The sequence below is a fragment of the Rhinolophus sinicus genome, linkage group LG06 (assembly GCF_036562045.2).
Source record: "Rhinolophus sinicus isolate RSC01 linkage group LG06, ASM3656204v1, whole genome shotgun sequence".
Taxonomy (NCBI): Eukaryota; Metazoa; Chordata; class Mammalia; order Chiroptera; family Rhinolophidae; genus Rhinolophus; species Rhinolophus sinicus.
Genome location: NC_133756.1, coordinates 164,267,804 through 164,295,754, shown reverse-complemented (window position 1 = coordinate 164,295,754; position 27,951 = coordinate 164,267,804). Strand labels below are relative to the sequence as shown.

The window sequence follows — 27,951 nt, the reverse complement described above, 5'->3', positions numbered from 1 at the left end:
GGACCCGCCTCGGATTGGTCGTCCACCGCAACACGTTAGCGTGGGGCGGGGCTACGACGGGGCTACACTACCCGTGTCCGGGTGGCTGCAGAGCTGGTGGGTGAGGTGAACGTTCGAGCGGTGTCTGCAGGTGGCGGAGCTCGCAGGTAGTTGGGCCCGCAGGTGGGGTCGCGTGCGCAGGTCTGCGGTGGGGTCGCGCTCAGGTCGAGGGGCCGGGAGCGGGTGAGGAGGCGGTGGGTGCGTGCGCGTGGGCGAGACTGGGGCCGTGGCTCTGGAGCCGCGCTCAGGTGAGGAGGGGGCGCGTGGGTTCAGGTGAGGAGAGGCTGGAGGGGCAGGGGCGCCGTGGGCCTCCCCGAGGCGGCCCTTCGGGGCTGCTCTGTCCCGCAGGCGTTCGGGAGCGCGACGCGGGCGGCCGTGGAGGGGCGGAGCCGGTGAGCGCCGCCTGGGCGCGGGGGCCCACGCCTTTCCCCCGGGCCCGCGCGAGCGGATGCAGTTTTCTGTTTGAGGAAATAACTGAGCAGCGGTCTGCACGCGGAGCAGCGGGACGCAGGTGGTGGGGACGCCGAACTGCTTTCCCAGAAATGTGTCCTTCGGCGGCGCCGGTGGGGGGAGGGGTGGGGGGCTGGGTGGGGGGAGGGGCGCGGGTGGACGCGCAGGAACTGTGCCCACGGAAGGCCCAGCGGGTCGTCTCGCCTTTGCCAGCCAGTCTCACTTTCCAGCTCCTAGCGGAATGATGCACCGCCCCGCTCCTGGATATATTATCATCTTATTGCGAAGGTTTAAAGGATGGGAATTGCTCTGGTGAGATTGCTGACGAAAGGTAAAGAAAGGACGGGAAAGCCAGAGGTGAAGAACGTTGTTCGTGACCGTGGTGCGTGAGCACTGTCGTTCACTGGGCGTGTCCTGTGTCAGGCGTGACGCTCAGTGCTTTAACCTGAATTCCCAGGACAACCTGCGATGTAGGCGTCGCCCCCGTTTTACAGGCTGAGGCTCCCGGAGGAGAAGTGGCCGGTAGAGTCACGTGCTTAGAGGGTGGCAGAGCCCAGGGTCACACCTACAACACTGCGAGCGACCCTGCTTTGTTTTGGGGGAACAGCTGCATCTGCAACGCCTTTAGGGGTGTGGGCGTGGGGGCTTTCGCACCCTGCAAACCCCCACACTGATGGTTTGAGGTGACTGGAGAGCAAAACTCCACGCTGACTGCCTGGTTTCTTTTGCCTAAAAGGTTGTGCTTCTCAACTGACTTTCTTCCCAGAGCTGAGAAGGAGCTGGGTGGTCTGCCCTCGGATGCACCTGACACCCCAGCACCCTACGCTTAGGGCGGGGTGCCTTCTTTGTGCCCATTTGAGCTCTTTTTACAGCTACTTAGGTACAGAAGCAGGAGCCAGGCCCACGGCACGCCACGTTGGGTGCCCAGATTTAAGACGTGACATCTGGGGGCTTCACAGTGGAGTGAAAAGGACCCTTTTGTCCACTCTTGGTGGAGCAGAACATCACCCGCTGTTTCTGAGTATGATCTGGCAAATCCCCTTTCAGTAGACTTTTGAAGTGTCCTGTTTATTCTGCCCAATATGTGGATGGCTGGGGTGAGGGAGCTGAGAGGCTTGGGGGCTGGAGAGGCCAGGTGTTTGAAGGTCCCCCAAGAGCGGGGCAGTCCTAGGGGGTGGAGTCCTTCCGCCTGCAGGATACTTCCACTGACAGACCAGGACGATTTGCAGGCAAAACTCAGAAACCTCCAAGCCCAATTAAATCTTGGACAACTTCTAACACAATCCTCTTATGTAACTTACAGCCCCCCCAAAAAAGTGGTAGGTTTATGTAGGAGATCTCTGTCAGAGGAAGCTGCATACCCAGGTAGGATAAAGTGAAGAATCAAGCTTGCAAACGAATCTGAATACGAAACAGCTCTTGAAAAACAGGGAGGGAGTGTGGGTGTGTATTGTGTAACAACTCATGAAACGATCTGGAAGAACACACACGAAAGTGACTGACTCCTGGGGACGGATTGGAGGAGAAAGGCGAGGGACTTTTAAACTTGTGTTACAGTGAGCGTAGATGGCACAGCTTTCACAAAGCAGACCCGTGCAGCTGCTTCAACGCTGCAGTTTACCCTTTAGAAGGAGAGGTCAGCGTCCCTGGGCATTTCCTTCCCCCAGCTGTGCATACCTATGTCTGGAGGCCTCCGAAACTGCCCCAGCCTGGACCCCAAGCCGGTCAAGGTCAGTTGGGCCAGAGCTGTCTAGCTCTACAAAGAGCTCAAAGGAGCCGCACACCTTGGGAGCAGCCCCTGCATTTGGCAAGTAAGGCTTGCGAATTGCTTGTGGGAGTGACCACACAGCCTGCAGAGGGCGCCAGGGAGTGGGGAGACAGAAAAGCTGCCTGGAAACCCAAGAATCACCCCAACGATCTTCTCGCTGACCCCGTTAGAGCTGCAAATATTCCTAGAATTCTGGATCTTATGACTCCCGGAGCTGTTAAAAAACTGTTGGTGTCAAATTATTTTATTATACAAGCACATTTCCACCAAAATTATTAGGAAAAGGGGCAGGGGAAAGAGGGATGTATTTTCAGTTAAAGGTTTTGGTGCTTAGCTTTTTCAATAGTCTTTCTAACGGTAGATTGTCTTGTAACTTGCCCTCATGCTGTGACATGTCAGGGAACGTTTTTCCACGCTGAGCTCATTTTTATAAAAAAAGGCTGAGTATTCCATTGTATGGGTGTGTCGTTATTGACCTGGTTTTATTGATGGTTATTTAGTTGTTGCCAGTATTTTGCAAATATATGCAGGAAACTACAGTGTAAGTTCTGACATCTGCGTGTTGACTCAGCCAGCTGTATATGGCCCCCGGACAAATTCCCATGGGAGATGCCAGTCGGCCTGGCTTCCAGAATGGTCTTCGCACCAGGAGAGAGATGCCCACCCCCTCACTGATTCTGAATTTTATCATTCATGTTCATCTGAGGTCCATTTCGGGACATGTCTGTATTTCTCAGTCTCTACCCTCCTTTGACGAACACATTGCTGAAGCAGGCCCCCTGCTGTTTGGTAATGTTCCAACAAAATGTGGCTCGGGGTGTATATTACAGTAGTGCCTGGGGCAGCACTCAGAACCGTTAGCGTCAGTCACCATCATCCCCATTAGTCTGAATTTTACTGCACGGCCTCCCAAGTGTGTCATGGAGGGTGGGGTTCCTGTGGGCCCAGCTCCATCCCGGGAGGTCTGTGTGAGCGGAACACAACTCATTCCACCTTCCTGGCCTCAACCTCTTCATCTGTAAAATGGACTTGATAACACCTACTCTCCAGGGCCAGTGTGGGAATTCAGTGAGCTCATGGGTGGCTGGATCTTGGTAGGCGCTCTATAAACTGGTTGTTATCTGTGATGGGTTGTATCATCCAGTGATGGCCCCGGCCGTATCTTGTGTTCTTCTAATGTCCTGCCACTCCTTGAAGGGCGGGGGCTTGTGACTCTGTAACCAGCAGAATGTGCTGGGAGTGGTGGATGGCGTGTGCCTTCCCAGGCCTGGTCAGAAAAGGCGGTGCACCTTCTGCCTTGTTTGCTGGAACCCCGCTGGGTCCTGCCCTGCCTGACCTGAGGCCATCATGCTGGGAGGAAGCCCGACAGCCCACGCGGAGACCACGCAAAGAGCTGGCGCTCCAGCACACCCCCATGCCGTAGCTACCGAGCCAGGGTCTCCCCAAATTCCTGACCCACAGAAACAGTGAGAGAGAACAAGACTTATTTCAGCCACTAAGTTGAGGGGGATTGGTAACCAGACACTCTGGGTTTGGGCACTGTGGGCGCGTCCCCCCTCAGACCTGGGGGCTGCTTGGTTTTGTCACCACCTCTGCCCACCAGAACCACACACTGCTGCCCTGCGTGAGCCCCGCTGCGCCTTCCTGAGGCCGGCATAGTGCCGACCGCTATACTGGTGACAGCTGACTCTCCCGTAGGCAAACTCGGGGGGTTGCAAGCACTTGGCACCGTGATCTCATTTCCTGTGCAGATGAGGAAACTGAGGCCTAACAAGTATAAAGAGTAGGAGCTGGCGGCCTTGGTGGTGACATTGAGCCTCCCGGGCCTTCCCCCAGCCCTCCCTGCGTGGTCCTAATACCTTCCCCCCGTTACCAAGCCCTCAGGGTGCCAGATGCTGCCATGGGGCTGACGGCACCAGTTATCTTGGTCCCAGCCTGTTGGTGGTGACGGGGGCCCTGGGGCACTTGCCCACAGGGCAGTGCTGGGGCCGGGCCAGCTCTCATGGTTCTTATGACCATAGGACACACTTCAGCACAAACCATAGAGGAGCTTTGAGGACAAGATTTGTTACTGATGGGTCCTGGAGGGCACCCGGCAAGCCCAGGTGCATAGTGAGGGCACGTGGGAGAGGGACAGAGACCTGGGCCTCTGCCTTTGCCACGGTCAGCAGTGGGGTGTCTGGGGTGTCACGGGTTCCCTCGCAGCTAATCCAAAGTATAGGAGTGGTCATTAGGGCACCAGAGGGAGACGCAGGGTCACCCAAGTGTCCGTAATCTAGGTGACCCTGGTTTCCGACTGCCGCTTTTGCTGGCAGCTGTGTCTTGAAGCTGGCAGTATGTTTACTTAAGATGGATGTCTTTGAAACGCTGCCTCAGCAACCAAAAGCTTAACGTCAGGCATTGGCCCTACAATCAAAACTTTACCCTCGGCCACTCTCACTATCTTGTCCCCAGACCCTCAGGGGCCGTGTTCCTTTTGTTTCTGCCTGTGGGACTCAAAAGCCAATGCAGGGAGCTGGTCAGGGTGCCGCACAGCCCACCCATGTCCCTGGCCTGTCTCCTTCCCCCCTGTGGTACCCTGCACCTCCTTTGTCCAGCTGTAGCGACAGCCGCAGGGCCGCGTGTGCGGAGGCTGTCGTTCCAACACTCAGGAAGGTCACTGGGCTCTGAGTGTACAGAGAGCCAGGCCCCGAGTCCAGACTGTCGCTGCCGCTCGTGTTCTCAGCCTCCCCGTGGCTCCTAGAAGGTGCTGATGGGAGTGAGCGCGCTCTGGAGGCCTTGAACAAGCTTCTAGAAAAGTCTCAGAGCGAGTCTGCAAAGAACACGCCGCGCGGTTCGTGGCTGCTGCTCAGGCCTGCCTCTGACTGGTATTGCTCACGGCAAGGCGGCCCGTCCATGAAGCCCTCTGCCCAGTCCACCTGTTGTGAGTAAGCGCTTACCGCGTGCCAGACCCTGTGTGTGCCGGGCAAAGGGGCTGTGTGGTCAGGTTGCCTATGGCGACGCCCCCTCTACGGGGTTTCCTCTGCTTTGGAATCCTGAGCGCCAAGCATGTACCTCTCCCTTGGTTCTCACAGTGGGCCGTGTGTAAATATCATTTGGGTTCTTCCCTGCCTTCCATCCTGAAATGTCGGCTCCCTGAGTGTCCTCCCCAGCTTGGTGTCCCCCTGCAGGCCTTTGCTCAGCGGGCTGAGAAGGACCACGCACGCCTTTGGATCATAAGCGTCTAGAGATTTTAAAGGGACCAGTTCAAGAAGGGGCACCTCCGTGCTGCTCTCAGTCCTCTTGACGAGAGGTTGGAAGCAGGCACTGTGCTTCATGGGAAACCTTTCCGCTTTGGAAAAGTCAAGGCAGCTGGGAACTCCGCTCTCGGTGTCAGCTCCTGTGTGGGAGCTACGGGAAAAAAAATAGAATTCACCCAAAATGCCTCCCTCCCCCCTAATTCCAGCCATCATTGCTGAGAACGTTACACGTATATTACAAAATTCAGTGCTTGCAACGCCTGGGTGAATGAGCGCTGTGATAAGCTCAGAATATGTATTTGGTGTCATTTTAATCCCTCGAAAGTACACTTTTTCCTTTTAGCAGCGTTCTCTGTTTGGCTTTCCCACACTTGGCTCCGAGGCTGTCCATTTCCTGGCCTTGTGCAGTCTCCCAGCGTGGAGATAACCCGGCGAGGATATTGGTGCTAGGCGTTGTCTCCACCAGGCTTATCCGTCCCTTGGGGCACAGAGCGTGCCAGTCCCTCTGCTTCCCCTTCCTCTATGGCAAACGCCTGTGTCGGTGCTCGAGTGGACCCAGCGTGGTGTGGAAACGGGGTCGGAGCGGGTGGGTGCTGAATGGGCCAGCTCTGGTTGGGGGATGGCAGGTGGGGCTGTACAGAGACATCAGACCTGAAGCGTGTGGGTGCCACTGCCCTGCCAGCGGCTTCGGAGCATCAGGCGGGGGCTGAAGCAAGGCAGGCGACGTGTCCAGGAGGCTCTGATCCTGAGATGGTTGTTGCTGGAGTGCAGCAGACGCTTCCCGGGGCGGTTGTCTTCTGTCCACTTCAGTTCTACAAGTAGAAGCAGCGTAATGCGACGCAGCCGGCTCTGTATTCTGTGTTTGGGGCTGAACACGTGGATGGTCCCTTCCCGTACAGAAGTCTTTATCCTGCTCGCATTGTAGACGCGCCACAAACTAACCTGTGTCGCTTAAATTAAATGATGTGCTGCGGGGCCCACACTGCAAATGCAAATGTCTTTCATCGTTGGACTTTTCTAACTGAATGTACATTCGTATTAAAGTCACGCACGTGCATGTTAAACAAATCCGTATTTAAAGGTATACATGTATATGTGTGTATACATATGCACGTATGTATAATTTTCTCTCCCCTACCTCCTCCCGTAGTTCGCTTCCCAGAAGCAAATATTTTCATTCCTTCAGCTACTTTCGTGTTGTTGTTTCTACCTGCTTATTTCTAAATAACTAGCTTTTACCACTCTCAGCTTTGCACATTTACCTGTGCACACCCAGTAGTCAGTGGAGATTCTATTGTTATGGCAAAGCTACTAATATTTACTGGTAAGCGAAGTAATGTACTTTCACTATGGGGTTTCTCCCGTGTGTGACTTTATTTTTCCTGGAGTTAAGGCTTGCCTCACTTTTTCCATTTGCTTCTGTGCATCACAGTATTTTTTTCTGAACGCTCTAAGAGCTATCACACGTATCAGTCCTTTTTCTTCTTCGCCACAAAATGTATCATTTCCATCCCCTCCCGCCATAGTCATTTTTGTCCCCATGTGGACTGTCCCTTCTACTTCACAAGTGTCGTCCTGGGTCTTCCCCTTGTGCCTTCACTGGGCGTTACCAGCTCTCTTGGCTCTTGGGTCTCCTCTGAGCAACAGCTAACCCGGGAATAGAGTTCTAAGTTTTCCTTAGAATTTTCAAGGTTTTCCATCATAGTCTTCCACAAGCCAGCCGGCTGTGAGCACGATTCTTAATCCAGGATTTTCTCTGAAAGCTTTTAAGATCATCTTCTTTTCATCCGTGATATTTTGAAACTTCACAGTTATGAACTGGTTCTGGGAGTGGGGCAGGTCACTGCTCCCCCGTATATAACCCTTAGAGCCGTGCAGGCACTCACACAAGTGTGTAGCGTGCTCACTGGTCGCCCACGCGTCTGTACCAGACACTGCCGGGCCCTGGCAGTAGAACGAGGACTAGGACACGTGAGTCCTGCCCTCGGGAGCTTATATTCTAAGGGCACAGACAGACGGACATGCACTGAAATCAAGACAAGAATTATTCACGGCGACAAGAGTTACTACGAAAGTGAAGTAGCAGGCAGGGCAGCTTGGCAGGGCACCTGGCTGTGAGCAGCGTCGCTTGGCTGGTCGGCCTGAACCTCGGCACAAGTATCGGCGATGGGGGGGGAGGGGGGGAATGACGCATTTGGTGGTGTTAGAGTGCGTAGAAAACCGGTCGATGCGTGTGACAGCTCTGTTAGAGCATTCCGAAAAAGAGTGCATAGAAACCGTAGCTACTAATAAAAAGGACAAGTAGTAATGGAAACGTACACCGTCGTGCTGAGGGAGGGGTCGCTTACATGAGACCTGAACGGGCAGCGAGAAGCATGTTCTGCCGCCATTTGGAGGCTGGGTTGAGACGAGCAAGAGCAGAAGCAGGAAGGCCAGGTGGGAGGTTGTCACGGGTTCCAGAAGAGAGTCTTGGTGTGGTGGTCTCTCCCCTGCCTGCAATCTGCTGTCCGGGACGAGGTTGAGAGAAGGTGAGGGATGGCGGCCAGGCCAGCAGGGCCCCTGAGCGCGGTGGATGTGGCAGGGACACGCGGTGTCTGGTCTTCCTGGGACAGTCTGACAGGGTGTCTCTCCTTCCCTCAGGGCCCAATGGCTGCAAAATACCAGCCCAACGCCCCCAAAACCAAGAGTCCGGGCAGCGTGGCCAATGGCGGGGCTGTGCCTCAAGGACAGTGGGGCCGTGCCTGGTAAGATCTCGTCCACGTTGCCAGCTAGAAAGCGATAGGGGGTAGGGAGGGGGCTTTGGTGAGGGGATGCCAGCCTTCAGGATTGTATGGACCTTAAATTGGTTTTTGTTGTCAATACTGATGAAAGGTAGGTAGCTTCCCACTTTAGAAAGTAAAGAATTAAAACAAGAAGGCGCTGAGAAAGCTGAGAGGCCCGCCGGTGCCCTAGCTCTGTACGTTGCCGTCGTGGTTCTCCCGGGCCATCGAGCAGTGGGCACTGGCACGTGGACGCGCGTCCCCCACAGCCTGCAGCGGGAAGCCTCAGCAGGCCTGTGGGCCAAGCAAGGCCTGCTTGTGGCCTGTTGTGGGCCCGGGTGTTCTGTGGGCCCGCGGCTCAATCAACCTCCCTATTGAGCTCAGTAGAGTGCGTGCTAAGTGGTTCTCCTGGCAACAGGGAGGCCTGTGCCCCAAGAGCTGGCACCTTCTGTCACGAGGTGCGGGCTGGCTTGACAAGGGACCCGTACGCACAAGCTCAGCATTGTGTGCGAGGTCAGAGGCACGGGGGCCGGTGGGACCGTCTGCCGCCTCTTCCAGGGAGGTGGACTGGTTTTCCTTGGCGAGCGTCATCTTCCTGCTGCTGTTTGCGCCCTTCATCGTCTACTTCTTCATCATGGCGTGTGACCAGTACAGCTGCTCGCTCACTGCCCCGGTGGTGGACCTCGCCACTGGGCATGCTCGACTCTCAGACATCTGGGCCAAGACGCCGTCTGTGACGAAGAAAGCAGCCCAGCTCTACACCTTGTGGGTCACGTTCCAGGTCAGCCTTCCCGGCCACCATGGTCAGGGCGTGGTGGGTGTGGGGTGTCCCCTCCTGCCACGATGGTCCTGGCCGTTTGTCTGGGAAGCGGAGTCCTGGCTCGGGTTGGCATTTTCATTCCCGGGACCTCGCAGGACAGCACCTGGAGCCAGGTGGACGTGGCCTGTTTAGGTGGAGGTCAGGATGCAGCTGGTGGCAGCATGGTGTCTGTCGTGCCTCCCGCAGCGCAGGAGGTGTCCAGCCCCACAGCGTCAGGCTGAGCAGTGGGAACCAGCCCTGCGGGAGGGCAGGAGGGCACGGCCAGCCCAGGGAGCTCCGTCCACAGCAGGGATCTTACCCCACAGCGGCCTGTGAGAAGGAGCACCCACCCTCAAGGGGAGCTCGGCTGCAAAGCCAAGGCCTGGGTTCCAGCCGGGGGTCGGGCCTGGCCAAGGGTGTCCTCAGCTCTGTTGAATGTCCTGGAACTGGATAGTAGTGATGGTTGTACAGCCTTGTGACTGGGCTGGATACCCCTGAATTGTGCTCCTTAAACGGAACATATTCTTGTGAATATGTCAATTGTTTCTCACTTTTAAAAAATGGCCCCAAAAAAGTGAGGGGGAAGGACTCGTGGGTTCTCCTGAGGGAAGTGCGTGAGCCCCCACGGAGAGGGCTCTGGTGCTCAGACCGCCGATTTCCTACCCGGCACCGCTTCGAAGCCCGCAGTCAGCCTGCAGCCACAGCTCCTGCCCACCGCTACAGACTCTTCTGGAAAAAGCAACTGGGCGTGATCAGGATTTCTGGCATTTGTACGGTGCCTTCACGTCTGTCACCTCAGCTAATAAGAGCAAGGCTGTGTCATCACAGCGAGGCCCTCCAGGCCTCGGGTAATTGAGCTGAAAATCTCTTTCAGGTGCTTTTGTACGTGTCACTTCCTGACTTCTGCCATAAGTTTCTGCCGGGCTACGTGGGCGGCGTTCAGGAGGGCGCCGTGACTCCCGCAGGTAACCTCCTGGGGCCAGCCTGCTGCCATCCCTTGTTGCTCCTGTGGCCAGCTGTGTCCTGTCCTTCATCCCTTGGGTCCTGCCCTCCCCTGCGCTTATGTCCAGAGCCAGCTCGCCACAAAATGAGCTGTGCTGGGGGGTTTTCCCAGAGCCTGGCCTCGTGACAACTGAGGGCAGTCGGGGACTGTCCCAGACGTGAAGTTGATCACATTCTTTGATTCAGAGGGACCGGAATGGCCCCTGGCCCCATGGCCAGTTGCTGTAACTGTGCTAATGGAGCCTGTCCCCACAGAAACACCACGTGTCCACCAGTGGCGTCGGGATCGACTTTGGTTCTGGGGCTGCCTGGTCCACTCGTTCCCCACAGTGTCTGAGAACCCGGGACCCTGGCAGGTGGAAGCCCGCCCCATCCCTGCCTGCAGAGAGCGCTGGGTCTGGGGCCCATTGGGGGCCAGGGCTCCCCGACAAGCCCCCCAGGGCCTCCTTGCTCCACTCCTGCTGCAGCCCAGCCCCAAACTAAGGTTACTCAACCCTGGTTGTGACTGAACTGAGGGTCCACCTGCGTGATGCATGTGAACCCGAGGTTTGCGGTGGAGAAATCAGGGCCGTTTATCTGCAGGGCACCAAGCACAGAGAACGGGGCGCTATCGCTTCAAACCCAAACTCCCTGATGGCTTTTAATTGGTTTTTGAGGGTCACAGGTGAAACTGTTTGGTTAGTTTTTGTGCTTTAGTGGTTTTCCTCGTCTGATTAATTTAGTTCCTGGTGTCATTGTGTCTGGAGCCTTCATAACTGGTCGGGTGATCTAACAGGTGAGGAACCAAGATTCTGCAAAACATCTCATGATCGTGCGCCAGCGGCGTTATCTTTAAAGCAAGAGACAGAAAGAAAACATCTTGTGACCTTGTGATTGCTTTATGCTCAACTAGCTACAGTTTTCTGTGACCTCGAGCAAAGTGTCCTTTTAAATACTTTTTTCTGGAACTTGCTTTCTGGGCTGGCCTCCAGGACCTGAAGGACGTACTTGAGCTCGGACTATAGACTACATGACAACCAAAGCGATGGAAACAGTTACATCTCGTGGTGAAACACTTAGTTATCCGCACCTCTCTAGACTGATCAATGCGTCCCCACGTTTATTGTTAATTGCCGGTTTCACGGCCAGGTCCGGAGAATCACAACCAAAGGAATCGTCTGTGACCTTTTCCTTTTCCCAGACTCAGCTGGAAGGAGCAGTTAGTCCCTAGATTAGCACTGTGAGGGGCACGCCTGGCATTTTGACCTGGGGCCCAGAATTGCAGAAGAAGCTGACCTGCTCTCCGGGCTGGAGCCCGGGGGGAGCCCAGACAAGGGCCTGAGCAGCTGAGACCCTGAAAGCAAGTGACTCCCAAAAGTTGTTACGGTCGGAAACACTCTTTGATTTTTAATCTTCCCTCCTCAGGGGTCGTCAACAAGTATGAAATCAATGGCCTGCAAGCGTGGCTCATCACGCACGCGCTCTGGTTCGCAAACGCCCACTTCCTGTCCTGGTTCTCGCCCACCATCATCTTCGACAACTGGATCCCGCTGCTGTGGTGCGCTAACATCCTGGGCTACGCTGTCTCCACCTTCGCGATGGTCAAGGGCTATTGCTTCCCCACCAGCGCCAGGGACTGGTACGTCCTGCAGTAGCTGCTCTAAAGTGGGAGCATTTCCACCCCTTGCCTTTTCTGTGACCTTGGGGCCAAGAGCTGGGAGAGCTCGAGGATGACAGCCCTTGATGGAGGAGCTTAATGGAACTTGTTTGGCTCAGAGAAGCATCCTTTCTAAATGTCTGGGTGGCTTCTGCCCTAGGAAGAATGCAGTGGAAGATGGCCAAGTCGGTCTTTGGTGGCAGAGTCATCCCATGTAGGGCTGTCATGGGAGCAGGGAGGTGGAACAGGCAACTTCTGGCCAGGACGGCAAAGGCAGCCCATTGCCTCTTTCTCTGGTACATGAGTGTGGCCAAAACAGTCTTAGTGAGGAGTCTGGTTATTTCAGCGGCTTTAATATAGCAGCTTCCCAGGGAGAGCCAACTGGTGGTTCCATGCTCATGGAAGCCTTGGGTTGTGTGGTTGTCATCCATCCATCCATCCATCCATCCATCCATCCATCATCCATCTGTCTGTCATCCATCCATCCATCCATCTACCCATCCATCCATCATCCATCCATCATCCATCCATCCATCCATCATCCATCCATCATCCATCCATCCATCCATCCATCCATCATCCATCCATCATCCATCCATCATCCATCCATCCATCCATCCATCTACCCATCCATCCACCCATCTACCCATCCATCCATCCATCCATCCATCCATCCACCCATCCTCCCACCCACCCACCCACCCACCCATCCATCATCCATCCATCATCCATCCATCCATCCATCCACCCACCCACCCACCCACCCATCCATCATCCATCCATCATCCATCCATCATCCATCCATCCATCCATCCATCCATCTACCCATCCATCCATCCATCCATCCATCCATCCACCCATCCACCCACCCACCCACCCACCCACCCATCCATCATCCATCCATCATCCATCCATCCATCCATCCATCCATCCACCCACCCACCCATCATCCATCCATCATCCATCCATCATCCATCCATCCTCCATCCATCCATCTACCCATCCATCCATCCATCTACCCATCCATCCATCCATCCATCCATCCATCCATCTACCCATCCACCCACCCACCCACCCATCCATCATCCATCCATCATCCATCCATCCATCCATCCATCCATCCATCTACCCACCATCCATCCATCCATCCACTCATCCATCATCCATCCATCCATCCAAACATCCAAAAATCCATTCGTCATCCATCTATCTACTCTCCCTCCCTCTCTTCTTCTCTCCTTCCATCCAGTTATCAACACACATCGGTTGGGTTCCTCCTGTAGACAGGTGTAGACGTGGGGCTTTGGGTGTGAACAAGGTTCTTGTTCTTGGGGTGCTTACATTTTAGTCTGGGGCCCAAATGAAAACAGCATGTTTCCTTTCACTCTTGCGTCCAGGCCCCTGGGACACGTCTGGGTGCTGGAGCGTTGCAGCGTGTGGTTACCGGGCGATGAGGCCTCCTGTGGCGCCTGGGGCTCAGTGCCGCTGCTTCATAAGCAGATCGCCTGTTGTAGACTTGGGCTATTTTGCTTCTGTCTGCTTGTCTTGAGGGAAACAGACACGCTGTGTTTTTCTAATTAACACAGGAATCCGTGTGTGTATACAGGAAGTTAGCCCTGTGTAGGTCTCCACAGGGGTTACCTTGGCTGACTCTGGGCAGCTCTGGAGGAGGCTGTGGGGTCAGGTAACCAGGGCAAAGAATGGTTAAGAAACTTGTCTGTCAAGGGAAGATGTGATCCGTGGAGCCAGACGTCTGGCTTGAGCCTGGTGCTTTTTATTACTCCTTGTGTGGCTTAGCTTATAATGTCCCTTGTCCACGGGAGGCGTACATGCCGTGTGAGTCCACTGCAAACCACATGTGTGGCTGCAGAATAAATCTGGGTCCAGTCGAGTCAGTGTTGCCCTCGCCCAGGCTGTGCCTCCAGGGACCCTGGAGAGGGGTGGAGAGAAACCCGGGTGCCGGCCCACGGAAGCCTTAGGCACGGGGACAGCGTTCCCTTCTTCCCGGGGCTGGAGCGAGCAGGTCCAGCGCTGCTTTCTGAGGGTGTCCGTGCTGAGCGGGAGCCGAATGGCAGAGGGAGTGGCCGGTTGTGTGTGGGGGAGCGGGCAGGATGGCCGCGTCCTCTGGCGGCGTGCTCTCTGCGGCGTACACCCGCCCTTGCCCCGTCACCTGTGCCGTGGGCACCGAGGCCGGGTTGAGTACCTGTATCCAGGCCGCCGACCCGGCCACGGCGAGTGATGGATCTTTGACTAAATGGATCTTTTCTTTACATTTTTAAGCAAATTCACAGGCAATTTCTTCTACAATTACATGATGGGCGTGGAGTTTAACCCCCGGATTGGGAAGTGGTTTGACTTCAAGCTCTTCTTCAACGGGCGCCCTGGCATCGTCGCCTGGACCCTTATCAATCTGTCCTTTGCCGCAAAGCAGCAGGAGCTCCACGGCCACGTGACCAACTCCATGGTCCTGGTCAACGTCCTGCAGGTAACTGTCTGGCCAGAGGGTGGACGCTGGGGAACCCCAGAGCCACGTGGTTTTCGAAAGACCTTAAGCCTCCGCTTTTAGAAGAGGGGTCGGCCCTTCCCACCTGTCTGTGGGGCACGGGCCGGCGAGCATGTAGGGCACAAACCCTGTTGGTGCGTGCCAGGTGGTGTGCTGGCCGGGGGACGTGGCCAAGGGACGCCTGCTCACGGCCAGAGCACATCCGTGGTCCTGGCGTCACGGCTCTGACTTCTCTGGAAAGGCCTAGAAAGGCCCAAATGCACAGTGCTGGCCACAGTTACGGCTGAGGGCCTTGGGGCGTTACCCCTCCCGTCCCTGTGGGTCTCAGGGGACCCCCCCAATGTGTGGAATGAGGAGCACGATTGATTGTCACCTTTGTCCCATCTGGATAAATGAGTATGAGTCTCCTCCACCCCCCAGGGCACAGCGGTCACCCGTCCTGCTGGTCATAGGGGCAGCTGGCAGGGCACACACTGGGACACAGCCCGTGGTAGAGGGCTTCCGTACGGGCGTGCGCTGAGGCGTGGATGCCCCCTCTTCCGTGGGCCGTCCCGAGCCCTTCTACCCTGGGCCATCTTGCTCTGCTGCGAACTCCACAGCCCTGGCGTCAGCTCCCGAGCATTGCGGGGTACCCCTCTTTCCGTCATCATTTGTGGGCCCTCCTTGCTGTCTCAGACCACAGACTCTCTGAGGACAAGGATGCCCTGCCCGCCCCTCACCCCCTGTGTCCCAGGCCGGGTGGGAAGTGCAGGAACAGCCCCGTGGTGTGTGTCACCGAAGGAGCTCAGTGTCACCTCTGCCTGCGCGAGTGGTTTTCCAGAGGCCCCCCGCCCCCGGTGCTGCCCGTGCTCATGGCCGCTCCTCTTTTGTAGGCCATCTATGTGCTGGACTTCTTCTGGAACGAAGCCTGGTATCTGAAAACCATTGACATCTGCCACGACCACTTTGGGTGGTACTTGGGCTGGGGGGACTGCGTCTGGCTGCCGTACCTTTACACGCTACAGGTGAGGAGTGGGGCACTCGGCTGTCCGGTTCCCAGGCACGGCCAGGGCTGCCCTCCCAGCAGACCCAGCCGAGCACATACTGAGCTCTGCTCCTGCACAGCTGTGTCCTGGAGGGGTGCAAAGCTGGAGAACAAGGCTGCTCCCCTGTTTCCAGGGAGACTTCGTGTATGAGTCAGTTCAGGCAGCTGTAGCAGAGTCCCACAGGTGGCGGCTTACAACGCAGACACTCACTGTCCCCAATCCTGGAGGCTGGAGTCCGAGAGCCAGGTGTCGGCAGGGCTGGTTCTGAGGCCTCTCTCCTCGGCGTGTGGACGGCCGGCTCCTCCCCGTGTCACCACACGGTCGTCCCTCTGTGCATGTCTGTGTCCTGACCTCTGCTTATGAGGACCCGTGTCACAGTGGATGAGAGCCCACCCCAGTGACCTCATTTTACCTTAATCACCCCTTTAAAATACCGATTTCCAAACACAGCCACATCCTGAGGTCCTGAGCATTAGGGCTCCCACATAGGAATTTGGGGGACACAGTTACACTTAGAGAACTGGATAAAAAGGAATGATTTGGGAGAACTGGATGGATGGAGGGGAGGTTTATGTTCTTATATATGCAAACCTCAATGCCTAAAGGACGAGAGGGAGTCTTTCTTACCTTTGTCTGCTCCTTGAATACGTCCCAAGGGTCTGCGCAGCACCAGGTCCGTGCTCCATACAAGAGTGAAGGAGATGGCAGGCCCTGCCCTCTCGGAGCTCACGGCTGGTGGGAAAGGCTCCCCGGAGTGGGGAGGGGGTGCTGACCCTGCGGGAGGGAGCCCCCCAGCTGCATTGGGGTCGGCCAGAGCATCAAGGGGCAGCTGCAGCTGGGCTAAGAGTAGAATAAGGCTGGGGTAAGAACATTCCAGAAAGGTGGAGGGGCAGGTGCAGAGTCTTCCAGGCGAGAGCACACATCAGGGAGATGTGTGGCTAGCAGAGTGGGCACGAAGCAGTTCATTACGGCCGGGACGCAGAGTGTGAGGGGTGGCAGGCGGAACAGCAGATGGGAGGCTGGAGAATAGAACAGCTAAACCCCAGTTGGGCAGGAGGTGATGTGGGAGGTGTGCGGGGGCGGGAGGTGATGGAAAAGGGCACTTACTGAGTGAGAGGGGGACTGGGTAGGGGCTCAGAGGATTAGATCCCGTGCCGTGCCTCACGAAGCAGGCTGAGGCAGGCCCGAGCGCTCACCTGAGGCCTGGGAGCCCGGTGTGCACCTCGGTGGGGCCACCAGCCGGGGCCAGGGCTGGAGCACTGAGCCAGCTGCCTCACTCCTGCCCTGAGCTGTGCGCTGCGACGAGAGAGGCCTCGTCATCTGGCTCCCCGTACCCACCCTGGCTCCCACGAGAGCAGCCCGGCTTTCATCTGTGGGCGTGCTGGGCTCCTATGTAAGGTGGCTGAGTGGAGGGCCTGGCCACCTGCCACCTGCTTGTTTCGTCAGGGACGAGGAGAGAACTTGTTCTAGGGACCTGTTTAGTTAGCACGGGCCGGATGGCCTGCCTGAACAGGTTGTACAAGAATGGAGAGAGCCCTGGAGGCAGACTTCCTAGGCTGTGCGGGAAACGCACTGGCCAGGCTAGCGGTGTTGACAGTCAGTCCTGCAGGGGGTGCTGGCACAGGTGATGTTTGCTGCCCGATCCCGTGTGGCTTTCTGAAGCCAGGGTCACAGCACAGGGAGCATGGGCGAAGGGCAAGACGTCCTGGGCTCCGGTGCCCATGCTGGATCCTCTGGGGGGTGTCCTATGCCCCCATTTCTCCACTGGCTGGTGGCAGGCTCACTGGTTCCCTGATTCTGTGAACTCCATTTTCGAGGTATTGTTACTGCAAAACTGTAACAATAGATTTTATGTACTATATATATGTTATAGTGTGTGTGTGTGTGTGTGTGTGTGTGTGTGTGTGTTTATGACTGTGGTCCTAGCAAGTCCAAGCTGTTCAGGGCAGATGGCAGGCTGGAGGTCCAGGGAAGAGTTGGTACTGCAGCTGGGTCTGAAGGCTGGAGCAATTCACTCTTGTTCTGGGGAGGCTGGTCTTTCCCCCCCCACCTTAAGGCTTTCAACTGATTAGATGAGGCCCACCCACAGTATGGCGGGCGACCTGCTTTGCTCCAAGTCTTCTGATGGAAATGTTAATCACATCTCCAAAACACCTTCGTAACATTGAAACTAGTGTCTGACCAAATATCTGGGTACCGTGGCCCAGCCCTGGTGACACGTAAGATTAACCATCACCAAATACACTGGAACGGTGTTTTATACTATATCACATATTTATATTATACATATTCTACATTTTATATTCTGGATAATATACGTGTGCATGTAGATAAGTAGATAGGTGGACAGACAGGAAGTAGATACACAAATTTGTGTATTAACTCATTTGATCCCCACAACAAGTCTCTGAGGCTGGTGCTTTGATTTAAAGAAGAGGAAACCGCAGCACCACACAGATAGGCAGCTGGTCAGGGGCAGAGCCAGGGCTCGAACCCTGGCCCGGGCCGCGCCTGACCTCTGCCCTCTGGCCCTGCAGGGCCTGTACCTGGTGTACCACCCCGTGCAGCTGTCCGTGCCCCACGCCGCGGGCGTCCTGCTGCTGGGCCTGTCGGGTTACTACGTCTTCCGGGTGGCCAACCACCAGAAGGATCTGTTCCGACGCACGGGCGGCCGCTGCCTGATCTGGGGCCGGAAGCCCAAGGCCATCGAGTGCGCGTACACGTCGGCGGACGGGCGGAAGCACCACAGCAAGCTGCTGGTGTCGGGCTTCTGGGGCGTGGCCCGCCACCTCAACTACACGGGCGACCTGATGGGCAGCCTGGCGTACTGCCTGGCCTGTGGCGGGGGCCACCTCCTGCCCTACTTCTATATTGTCTACATGACCATCCTGCTGACGCACCGCTGCCTCCGGGACGAGCACCGCTGCGCCAGCAAGTACGGCAGCGACTGGGAGCGCTACACCGCCGCCGTGCCTTACCGCCTGCTTCCCGGAATCTTCTAGAAGGTGGTCCCCTGGGGAAGCCCCCCCGAGGTGCTATAAGGAGCGTGCAGAGCCAGTCTTTTGGTGCAGACATTCCAGCTCTACCCTCCAGAAGCCTCAGTTTCCTTCTCTGCAAAATGGAAAGCCTGGCACTCGGCAGGCGTCTCGGAAACGTGGGCGTGCTTCCCATCCCCTCGTCCCACCCACACCAGCTGCCTTGTCACCAGCAGAAATGACCAGTGTGCAGTCTTCAGTGTTCTGAGTGTGTGAGGATGACCCGTCACCTTTGACAGCCCACTAATGACTGTTCCTCTTCTGTACTGGGGGCTGCGCTGCCACGCTGCCCGGACAGACTCGTGTCTGACGCTGAGTGGGACGCCCTCCAGTCCCGGGTCAGGACTGCGCGTGTGCTGACAGGTGCATGTGGAGGGTGTGCCGTGATCAGCTCCAGAGCCCCTGTCGTCACCTGCTCTGTGACAGTGGCTGCACCCTGTCTGCATTCCTGCTTCCAGGGCACACGCCGTTGATTTGTTGGGATTGCTGGGGGACAGTGCACGGGGGCGGGGCGTCTCCTGGCCCAGCGATTGATTCCCTTTTGTTTTCCTTGTTGTCGTGGCTGCCAGGGGTAAGGCGAGAGGGCAGCCAGGGCTCTGCCTGTGCGTTGGACCTGACATGGCTCCCAGCGCCCGACTCCCTCTGAGCACCCGCCCGTCAGCCTTGGGAAGGGCGTGTCCTGCTCACACGGTGACTGCACAACCCAGCGAGCCTGTCTACCCTCCAGGGGCTCACCCATGCCTTCTCCATTGAGGTCTGGACCCCAGCCTTAGGGACGGGACCCCCCTCAAGTGTTTGTGTATCTTGGGTACGCTCCTTCAACCCTACAGCATTCTGGAAAACTCCCTTTCGACGTGACTACCTTTGTAGAGTAAGAATTCTTTATATTAACCTCCCAAGTTCAAACTGCTGTGTGGTTTCTGTGTCTGCTTGCGCCTAGACATACATAAGGGCTCGGTTTCCAGGGCGTAGAAAGGATGCCCAGGCAATGTGGGATCAGATGCTGGGGCGCTGCCTCAAAGCTTTGGGGACCCACTGGAGGGACTCGGGGGGAGCGGTACCATGCTCCCCCGGCGTCGACCCTCCACTGGGGCCAGTCTTGTGCTGGGTGTGGGAGTCCGTTCCATTTGCCAAAGAAGAAATCCCAGCTTGGTCACAGCCCCCAGCAAGTGAAGGGAAATGCCAGGAAGCTGGTGCCAGGCTTACCTCACATCTGGAGAAACAAGAATGGAACAAGGTGGTGCCCATGCCCTGAGCAGGGAGGGGACAGGCAGGGCAGTGCCATCTGCATCAAGTAAGAACGGGCTGAACACGCACGTGGACCCTGGGCTTGGCCTCACCCAGGCCGGCTTTCGACCAGTTTTCCAGTACTGGTGCCCCACCCCTGCCCATTGGCACTCGTGGGCCTGAGCAGCTCCCAGGCACCTGTATTTGGCACAAACTACATGAGTGATTCAAATGCTGGCTGGACCAGGGACCCACTGCCCTGGATGGACCTGAGTACATGGACCCTACCTGTTCTTCCTCCTCAGATACTGGGCAAATTCATTTTAAGGAGGCTGGAGTGTGGTGGTTGTGAGCTCACATCCTGGCTCCACCGACCAACAGCTATGTGACCATGGGCAGGTGACTAACCCTCTCTGTGCGTCAGCTTTCTTGTTTGAAAAATCAGGGTAGTTACTAGTTTCCTGCCTTGCTGTCGGGGGCTGCTCCAGAGAGCTGTAGGTTCCCACCTCGGGCCTGCGTCTCAGGCAGCCAGGGTGGGTTTATGTCGGCGTCTCTGACCTGGGCTGCAGTGTGACTGGTGGTGCGGTGTGTTCAGCCAGTGCCAGGCCAGGCCGCGCTGCCCCTCCCCCGCTCACCCTGCTTTGTGTGCAGGTGAAGGCGACCCGGCCTCTCCCGGTAAGGACAGGATGACCCCGGAGCCCCACCTTTGTGCACAGGAGGTCAGGACTAGCTGGCTTCTGTCAGTCGCTGCTTACAAAATGCATTGAGTTTTCAGTGAGGCCACAGCCCCTGGACCTCCGAGTGGACGGCCAGGCGTTCTGCCCCGCCCCAGGGGAAGGGCTGCTGGACCGTGTACAGGACATGGTGAAGGCTTGGGGGGCCGGGCGGTGGGAGGTGGCGCTCCTCTGGAAAAGGGCCCTGTCCCCTCGGCCCCACCAGGTGTTGACAGGGCCAGGGCAGGAACCCAAGTGGGCACATGCAAAAGGGGCCATTGCCCGTCATATTAGAGTGTCCTGTACCCCCGTTCCTCCTCCCCCTGGGCCTCAGACAACAACAGCACCCCCACCCCAGCCCCACAGGAGCCACCCCTCAGCCCCAGCAGTGTGCCATGAAATGGCACCTCCAAACTGCTCTGTGATCCCCAGCCAGAGTCATGGCCTCTTGGACGTGCCTCTGCCCCCAGAGGCGCCGGCAGGAAACAGGGTGTCCCTCTGCTCGTACTAGGAAACAGGGTTTGAAGCCACACGTCCCCAGTGACAACCAGCAAGTGGCAGGGGCCACATTTAAACCCAAGTGCATTTGTTTCCAATCCTGCTGTCACCAACGGCCTCAAACTTGGTGGCTGAAAAACAGCACAAATTAATTTTCCTTCAGTTCCGGAGGCCAGAGTCCGACATGAGCCTTTATAGGACTAAATTCAAGGCATCAACAGGACTGTGCTCCTGGGGGCCTCGGGGCCCATCCTTCCTCTTGTCTCCCAGCTGCTGTGATCTCCACGTCCTCTACCTTCTCGCCTCTGGTCGGATGTCTTCGGCCCCCTTATGTGATGACATTGGGCCCACCTGGGTCATCTCCCATCTGAAGTTCATTAATCCCATCTGCAGTGGTCCTTTCACACTGTAAGGCGACACCTCGGGTTCCCGAGATCAGAACGTGGACGTCTTTGGGGGCTGTTACTCAGGCCCCCTCACCAAGGCCAGCCACCACTCTGTCGTGAAGCTGGGTCCTGCTCACTTTTTCTCCTTCAGTCACCCTGAGATAATCCCATTGTTCAGGGAAAGCCCATAAACCACACTGAAACACAGACAGACATCGAGGAAGAAACATAGTTATAATGTACTTGTCAAAGGCTGGCTGTCTCTAATATATAAAATCAGTCAAGATATTCTCTAAGACCAGATGAGCAAACGTCGTGAATAGGCAGTTCGGAAAAAACGCCAACAACCATGACGATCTGGGACCCTATTCAGTGTCTAGTCATTCAGGGAGTAACGGTGAACCCTGTTAGTCAGCAGACTTGGTCGGGCAGACTTGGTCAGGACAGCCAGCCCCAGTGCTGCCAAGGTCGGCAAGAGGCCGTCTTGCTGCTACAAACCCGTGGGGAGCCAACAAGGCCGTCTCTCTGGAGGGCAGTTTCCACCCGTGAATACAGACACTTCAGAGACGAACTCTGACCCCGTCATTCAGCTCAAGGAGTCACCTAAGGCATCGAAGGAGGAGCAATGTACTTATCGATGAGGATACTGATGCAAGAGTGACTGATACTGAAGGTTTCAGGTGAAGTGAGTCCCAGAGAGACGTGTAGACACTCAAGGCTGACACGCCCACTTCTGCACGGTGGGGTAGGAGGTGGTCTGTCGGGCTTGTTTGATTTTGTGTTTTCAGTGTTCCTTTACACTAACTCCCGTAAAGTTGTAGTACAGCTTTAAAATGCTGCACGTGTCTGGCACTCACTTTTAATAGAGGCATCACTTTTAATCAAGTGAACCTTCCACCCTGCAAGCCAGAGAGCAATGGGAGTTCTGGGGGGAGGGTTCCCACGCCGACCGGGCAGGCCTGCTGTCTGCGCAGGGAGAGCTGTTTGAGGAGGGACGAGGCCGGCTATGTGCTCATCCCCTTCTCCTCGGAGCTCCCTTTCTTGTCTGCAGGGAGATTTTGTTGGAAATGGGTATTGTTTGCCAGTTAGGTCGACGGAAGGCCGGGCTGCAACTCAGACAGGCCCTCTGGATAGGAGGCAAAGCTGAGTGGAACGCCATGTGCAAAATGAAGTCCACTTTGCACCTCTGTTTTCTGGGGGAGGGCAGGTTATTCCCACCCCACAGAACCACACTCTGCCCCTTACCAAACACAAATCTTCATATCCACCAGGAGCCCTGGAACGCATGCCCCGGGGTTGCGTGGGAAGGCCACCGTGCCTGGAGATGGGGATAGATGGGGCTGGCTTCCACAAACTCGGTGCCCACAACTGGCTTTTCATTGAGAAGAGACCTGCAAACACCAGCCGGCTCCTAGTGGTCGCAGAATGTGGGTGGGGTTGGAAGTCTGCACCAGGTCAGCATGATCAACCTGCACAAACACTATCACCGCGGACTCTTCTAGAGGGTTCTCAGGGCTTCAAATACCTCCATAGTGCTGGCAGCTCCCAACTGAAGGGGAAGAGACACAGGGCCTCTCTGTGTTATGTGAGGACACAGCGGGAAGGTGGCCGTCTGCAAACCAGGAAACAGCCCCTCTCCAGGAACCGAATCAGCCAGCACCTTGATCTTGGACTTCCAGCCTCCAGAGCCGTGAGGATACACTTCTATTGGTTAAGCCCCGGTCTGCGACATTGTTATAGCAGCCTGGACTAAGACGTGGGTTACTGCTCATCAATAAAAGGGAATGACCATCAAGCCACACAACTTGGGTGGAGCTCCGTGGCTCGAACGAGAAAACATATCCAGAAAGGCTTTGCATACTATGTGATTCTGTTTCTGTAAAACACCTACAGTTGTCACCTTGTGCAGAAACACCTGTCCTCCCAGGACACAAGCCAACAGGCCGATCACAGGCGCCAGGTCAGAGTCACCCGTGCTGGAGAGAAGCACCTGGCAGCACCTGGTCGTCCAGGCAGAAACCCACACGTGATCCCTGTGCCCTTGTTCTCTGAGCTGCCCGGCCTCTCCCGGGGGAGGATGCAGGCTCAGGCAGGGTTTGGTTCTGGGCTGTCCAGGACTGGTTTTCCCAGGTAAGGAGCGAGCCAGGTGTCCGTGGACGCGCTTCCCAGGGCTCTTCAAGTCCAGCTGCTGGCCTGGAGTGAGTCACCTCACACTCCCAGTGCCCCCATGGGTGGCAGGCACACGTTACCCTGTGAGTTGGTGTGGGTTCAGCAGTGAGCGCAGCTGCCTGCATACAATCTGCGGACTGACTGGGGATGTTGCCATGATTAGATACCAGAATCCACGTGGCAAGAATCAGAACGGGGAAGGCCAAGAGAGACCCTGCCCGTCCCGCTCCAACAAGCTAACCGCTACCTGGCGGCGGGCGCAGCCCAGAGCCCATCTCCATTTTCCACGAACTGAAAGTTGTATCAAATGAGATGTTATCGCAACCATTAGCTTCACCCCAGGTGGCTTTTCCTTTGCTGACTTTGATTTGTGTTCTTTCACTGTATGTGCGAGTCCCGGAAGGTCCCCCACTGAGCCATCGAAGCCGAGTGTGAGTTGGGGACCCCTGTACAATTGTGTGTGTAGAAAACACAAAGGCGTCTAGAAAACAGCTGCTAGAACTGTTAAGTGAATTTCCCAACACTGCAGGCTACTAGGTCAATGTGCAAACACCTGTTTTATTCCTACCCTGGCAAAAAAAAAGAAATTAGAAAATGAAGATTTTTTGATATTGTTTATGAAAACATCCAAAACCAAAACACACTTAGAACAAAATTTAATTTTAAAAAGCGCAAGACTTGCTGTGCCCGGAAAAGTCCAGAATGTTTCTGAGATAACAAAGAGAAGCTGCATGATGCAAGGGTATTCCAGGGGTTACTACTGAAGACCGCCAGCTGACAAGGAGCCCTGTGAGTGAGGGGAAAGAAGCGTTTTTTTTCAGTAAAAATTTTTAAATGAAAAAATAGTGAATACAAACTTTTAGGTCAGATGGACACGCATATGGAGAAAAATAAATCTCGACTCCAACTCACCTATAAAAAAAAGATTGAGATTGGATCACTCACGTACACATAAAAGGAAAACCAAGAAAATCTTTGATAAATAACAGGGTGATCTTTGTTGGGCAAAGAGCTCTTAGAAAGGACAAAAAGAAAATAAAAGTAATTGGATTTCGATGAAATCAAGAACTCATCATCAAAAGAAACAGTTCAGAGTGTGAAAAGGCCGTATTCAAGGCGAGAAAGTTATTTGCAGTGACGCTGCCGTCCACCAGGGGGCACTCGCATGCAGGCTGTATAAAGGACTCTTAGAAATAAATCGCCAAGAAAATGACTGATGGGTGAATTTTAAAAAATGAGAAAGAGACTTGAACAAAGAGACCAGTGAACATGAAAACGGGCCCAGCATCGTTAGTCATCAGGGAAATGCAAACGAGAACCAGCCTGAGCCACGTCCCCTCTCTCAGAAGGGCACAGAGACAGGGATGATGTCACGTCCCCACGTGAGGGGGGTGGGAATTGGCGTAGCCCCTGGGGAGAGTGTTTGTCAGCATCTCTTACAGCCAGGCACTCGTGTCCTGTGAGAGCCAGCTCTCCCTCCTGGTCACATTCCCAGCGATAGACACTCATGCTCCCCAAAAGTCCAAGGGTGCCCATGGCGGCATCGTCCGTAAACAGCAAAGTATATACACATGTCTGGAAACAGTTTGTGTCATGGCCACATGCGGAAGCCTACACAGCGATGGAAGGGGACCAGCAAACCCACCACTACGCACAGCGTGTGGGTGGCTGACACGATACTGAGTGAAGGAAGCCACACCAGGAGCACACACTCCAGGATTCCAGTGTATGGATCCAGGGACAGGACGCAGGACAGAGGGGTCACCTCCAGGGGCCGGGCAGTGGAGGGGACAGGGCACACCTTCCAGGGACTGGGAACATTCCATGTCTTGATCCAGTCACACAGATGTAGGCCAATGAAGAGCGTCATCCCTCCGTGCTCCTGAAACGTATGTGTCTTGTTACATGTACGTGGTTTCTTCGTACAGAGAAGGGAAACCAGGTAGCTCCCCCACATGAACCAACAGGATGGGGCCTGGTGGACAGTGACCGCTGGCACAGGAAGCAAAGCCATGCGGTGGGGCCTCCTGGAGAAAAACGCCAGGTGGGGGGCAGCTGTGGGTGCAGCTTTTTGCAGAGACCCTCTGGGTGCAGAGGGAGCTGATGGCGGGACAGAGTCCCTGCGCAGACGGCACACGGGGAGCCACGAGGCCCGTGGACATACTTGGTGACCAGCATTTATCGTGCGCTGACCACAGGACAGGCCTCTTCCAAGTCCTTTCCACGCGGTGGCCCACTCACTTGTCACCCCAGTTCTGGGAGATGGGGCTCATGCTCGCTGGAACCGAAGCTCCACGTCCAGGTCATTTCCTGCAGGTGACAGTGAAGCAGGATTTGAAGCCGCCCAGCCTGGCCCAGGAGCCCTCAGGCTTGTCGGGGAAGCTTCGCGCCCTCCCTGCTCCCAGGCTCCCATTAACAGCCTCCTTCCTACCTCTTCTTACACACAGAATTCTCACATGCCGGGCTCTGCTTTGCAAGCCCTTCGCACTTAGAGCACAGCAAATTGGAGGAAAGACAAGATGTGTCCGGTTTGGTCCTGGTCCCCAGAGATGAGGCCATCCAGGTGGCCATTCCGAAGCTGTTTACGGAGATGGCATTGACTTCTGCACATGTGAAAGTGAGGCTGTTGAAATTACATCCCCGTTGTGGCCCCCATGTCCACGTTCCGACTGGCAAAAGTAATGCTATGGTGCCAGTAAGTGTGCTCGGTGTTAGTCGGTCCTGACCTGCTGTTCTGCAGCCCCACCTACCCAGATGGGGTGTGTGCAGCGTCCACCCTGAGCTGGCCCAGCTGCCTTGCACACCTGGCATGCACTGTGCTTTCGATCAAGATGTCCCGCCCACTGAGGGGCTGCAGCTTCTTCCGGCCTGGCCTTGTCCGGGCCAGGACACCTGGGCCTCCTCCAGCCCCTGCCCAGCTCTGTCCAACTGTACATTGCAGGCGAAGGCCTCAGGGAGGTCAGGCTGGGGCTGGGGTCCCTGTTGTCCTACGCAGGACAGACCCCCAGAGGGCCATGAGCTCTAGGACTACGTTATGGGTAGACGCAGAAAAAGTGGGAAGGCAAACAAAAGCTAAGAGCTGACAGGCCAGTGTCATTTCAGGCTGGGACTGAGGGCCAGCTGCAAGGCCCCCTGAGGTCACCACTGTTACAACACAGTGTGATTGTTGTTCATGACACAGCCTGAAGCCACCAAGAAAAGGTTACCTTGCACCAGCATCCTGGTTTCAGAAGGCAGAGAGGTTTGTGATTTCCTTCAGAGATGCTATGTGTTTGCAAACGATATGTTCTGTGAGGCTTCAGTTACCTGGGTAACTCGGATGGCAGAACAGTCTGTCCCCTAATGGAAAGGGCTGGAGAGGTGGCTGATGGGTTCCACAGGACATGGCTTTCATATGGTTCTCTGTCTCAGTGGCTTTGGTTTGGCCTAGATGTTTTCACTGTTTAATCAAAGTGTCTCGGAATCATCTCTCTCTCTTTCTCTCTCTCTTTTTTTTAATAGGAAGAAAATGTCACTGAGCAAGACCAACAATTGCTGAAGAATCACAAATGCCCTTGAAAGTCAGGCCCACAGCTGCCACATCTCTTCCCAGGAACGCAAAGGTAAGGGAGGGGGCTGCTTCCCAGGGGTTGGGGCATCCTGAGCAAAGTGTGGTTCGGGGTTTCTCGGTGTAAAAGTTAATGGTTTTATGTCTTCTTTTGATGGTTCTTTTTACCTTCTTCCTTCAACTATTAAAAAAGACTTCTGACTGGGTGGGGATTGGGCCAAATTATTCTGCAGCCCCTTTCAATTCTAAAAGCAGCTGGAACGCCATCATTTCTGCAGATGTGAGCACACAGGCAGGCTCCAAGGTCCCCGAGTTGGGCTGCTGGCAGGACACTTAGGGAAGTGGCCTGGGTTTCTGTTAACAAGTTCATGCAGAGCAAAAAGTACACGTTTAAACTAAGGTTCTACTCAGAAAGCTCTCCCTCGCATTGCTTACGGCTGCTGGTAAAGAAAAGTGCGTTGGAATTTTCTCCCAAATATGTCTTCGGAATTCAAAGCATTTGCATCTCTCACCAGCACACAAGCCAGAGCAAGGCTTCTGCAAGTGAGCAAATCCCTCGTGAGATCTAACGTCTCTGTTTCACAACAGGAGCACAGCGGACCCAGATTTTGCCAGCATGCTCCTTCCTCGCCCCCCCTCTATGGCCATGGACAGGCAGGAATTGACACCCACTGTTGACATGCTCTACAGAAGGTGCATTTGGCCTCCAGCATTACCAGGAGATGCAGGCCAAGGTGGAGACACGGCCCCGGAGAAGTTTCAGTCTGGCAGAGAGGGGTCCCCTGTGCCGAAATGGCAAACCTTTGGTCTGGGTGGGCTCAGTGGTAGAAGCCAAGAAACGGGAGTGAGAAACTATTCTGTGTGGAAAATGCTGATAACTGATAACAACTATTGTCCAAAGTGAAAACCCTGGAGGTCTCTGAGTTTGAAAACATCAAAATCCTTTTTGGCCAGAAAGAAAGTCTAGAACACAGTAGGTCTGCACCAATTTTTTAAATGAATGCATCGATGGAAAAGAAAGTCCACACGGGAAGCTTCTCCCCAGGGGCACAGTAGCTCCCTTTTCCAGGTGCCTCTGTAGAACGTGGCTTGTTTCACATGCTCACCTCTTGGCTGGGGACCAAGGGCAGTTGTAACAAGTTACCACAAACCAAGG

The 27,951-nt window shown here is 55.5% G+C and overlaps 1 protein-coding gene across 2 annotated transcripts; it reads left to right on the top strand.

Annotated features, from left to right (window-relative positions):
• Positions 1-11: 11 nt before the first annotated feature.
• Positions 12-19,161, top strand: DHCR7 (7-dehydrocholesterol reductase). Of its 2 annotated transcripts, none has more exons than XM_019755651.2 (8): positions 12-146; positions 8,137-8,240; positions 8,814-9,036; positions 9,929-10,019; positions 11,461-11,674; positions 13,973-14,177; positions 15,068-15,199; positions 17,758-19,161. In XM_019755651.2, the coding sequence occupies exons 2-8, from the start codon at positions 8,143-8,145 to the stop codon at positions 18,220-18,222; spliced, it is 1,428 nt and encodes a 475-aa protein (XP_019611210.2). In that variant the 5' UTR covers positions 12-146; positions 8,137-8,142; the 3' UTR covers positions 18,223-19,161. The 2 variants fall into 2 exon arrangements, with proteins under 2 accessions (XP_019611210.2, XP_074192995.1); XM_074336894.1 differs by having other exon boundaries at positions 142-162.
• Positions 19,162-27,951: the final 8,790 nt, after the last annotated feature.

What these genes read in the sequence shown, in the direction of transcription:
- DHCR7 (XM_019755651.2), top strand. Translation starts at nt 8,143, where the DNA reads ATGGCTGCAAAATACCAGCCCAACGCCCCCAAAACCAAGAGTCCGGGC. An exon ending in GGGCGCCGTGACTCCCGCAG is followed by an intron (nt 10,020 to 11,460) that starts GTAACCTCCTGG and finishes TTCCCTCCTCAG; the next exon opens with GGGTCGTCAACAAGTATGAA. An exon ending in CCCACCAGCGCCAGGGACTG is followed by an intron (nt 11,675 to 13,972) that starts GTACGTCCTGCA and finishes TACATTTTTAAG; the next exon opens with CAAATTCACAGGCAATTTCT.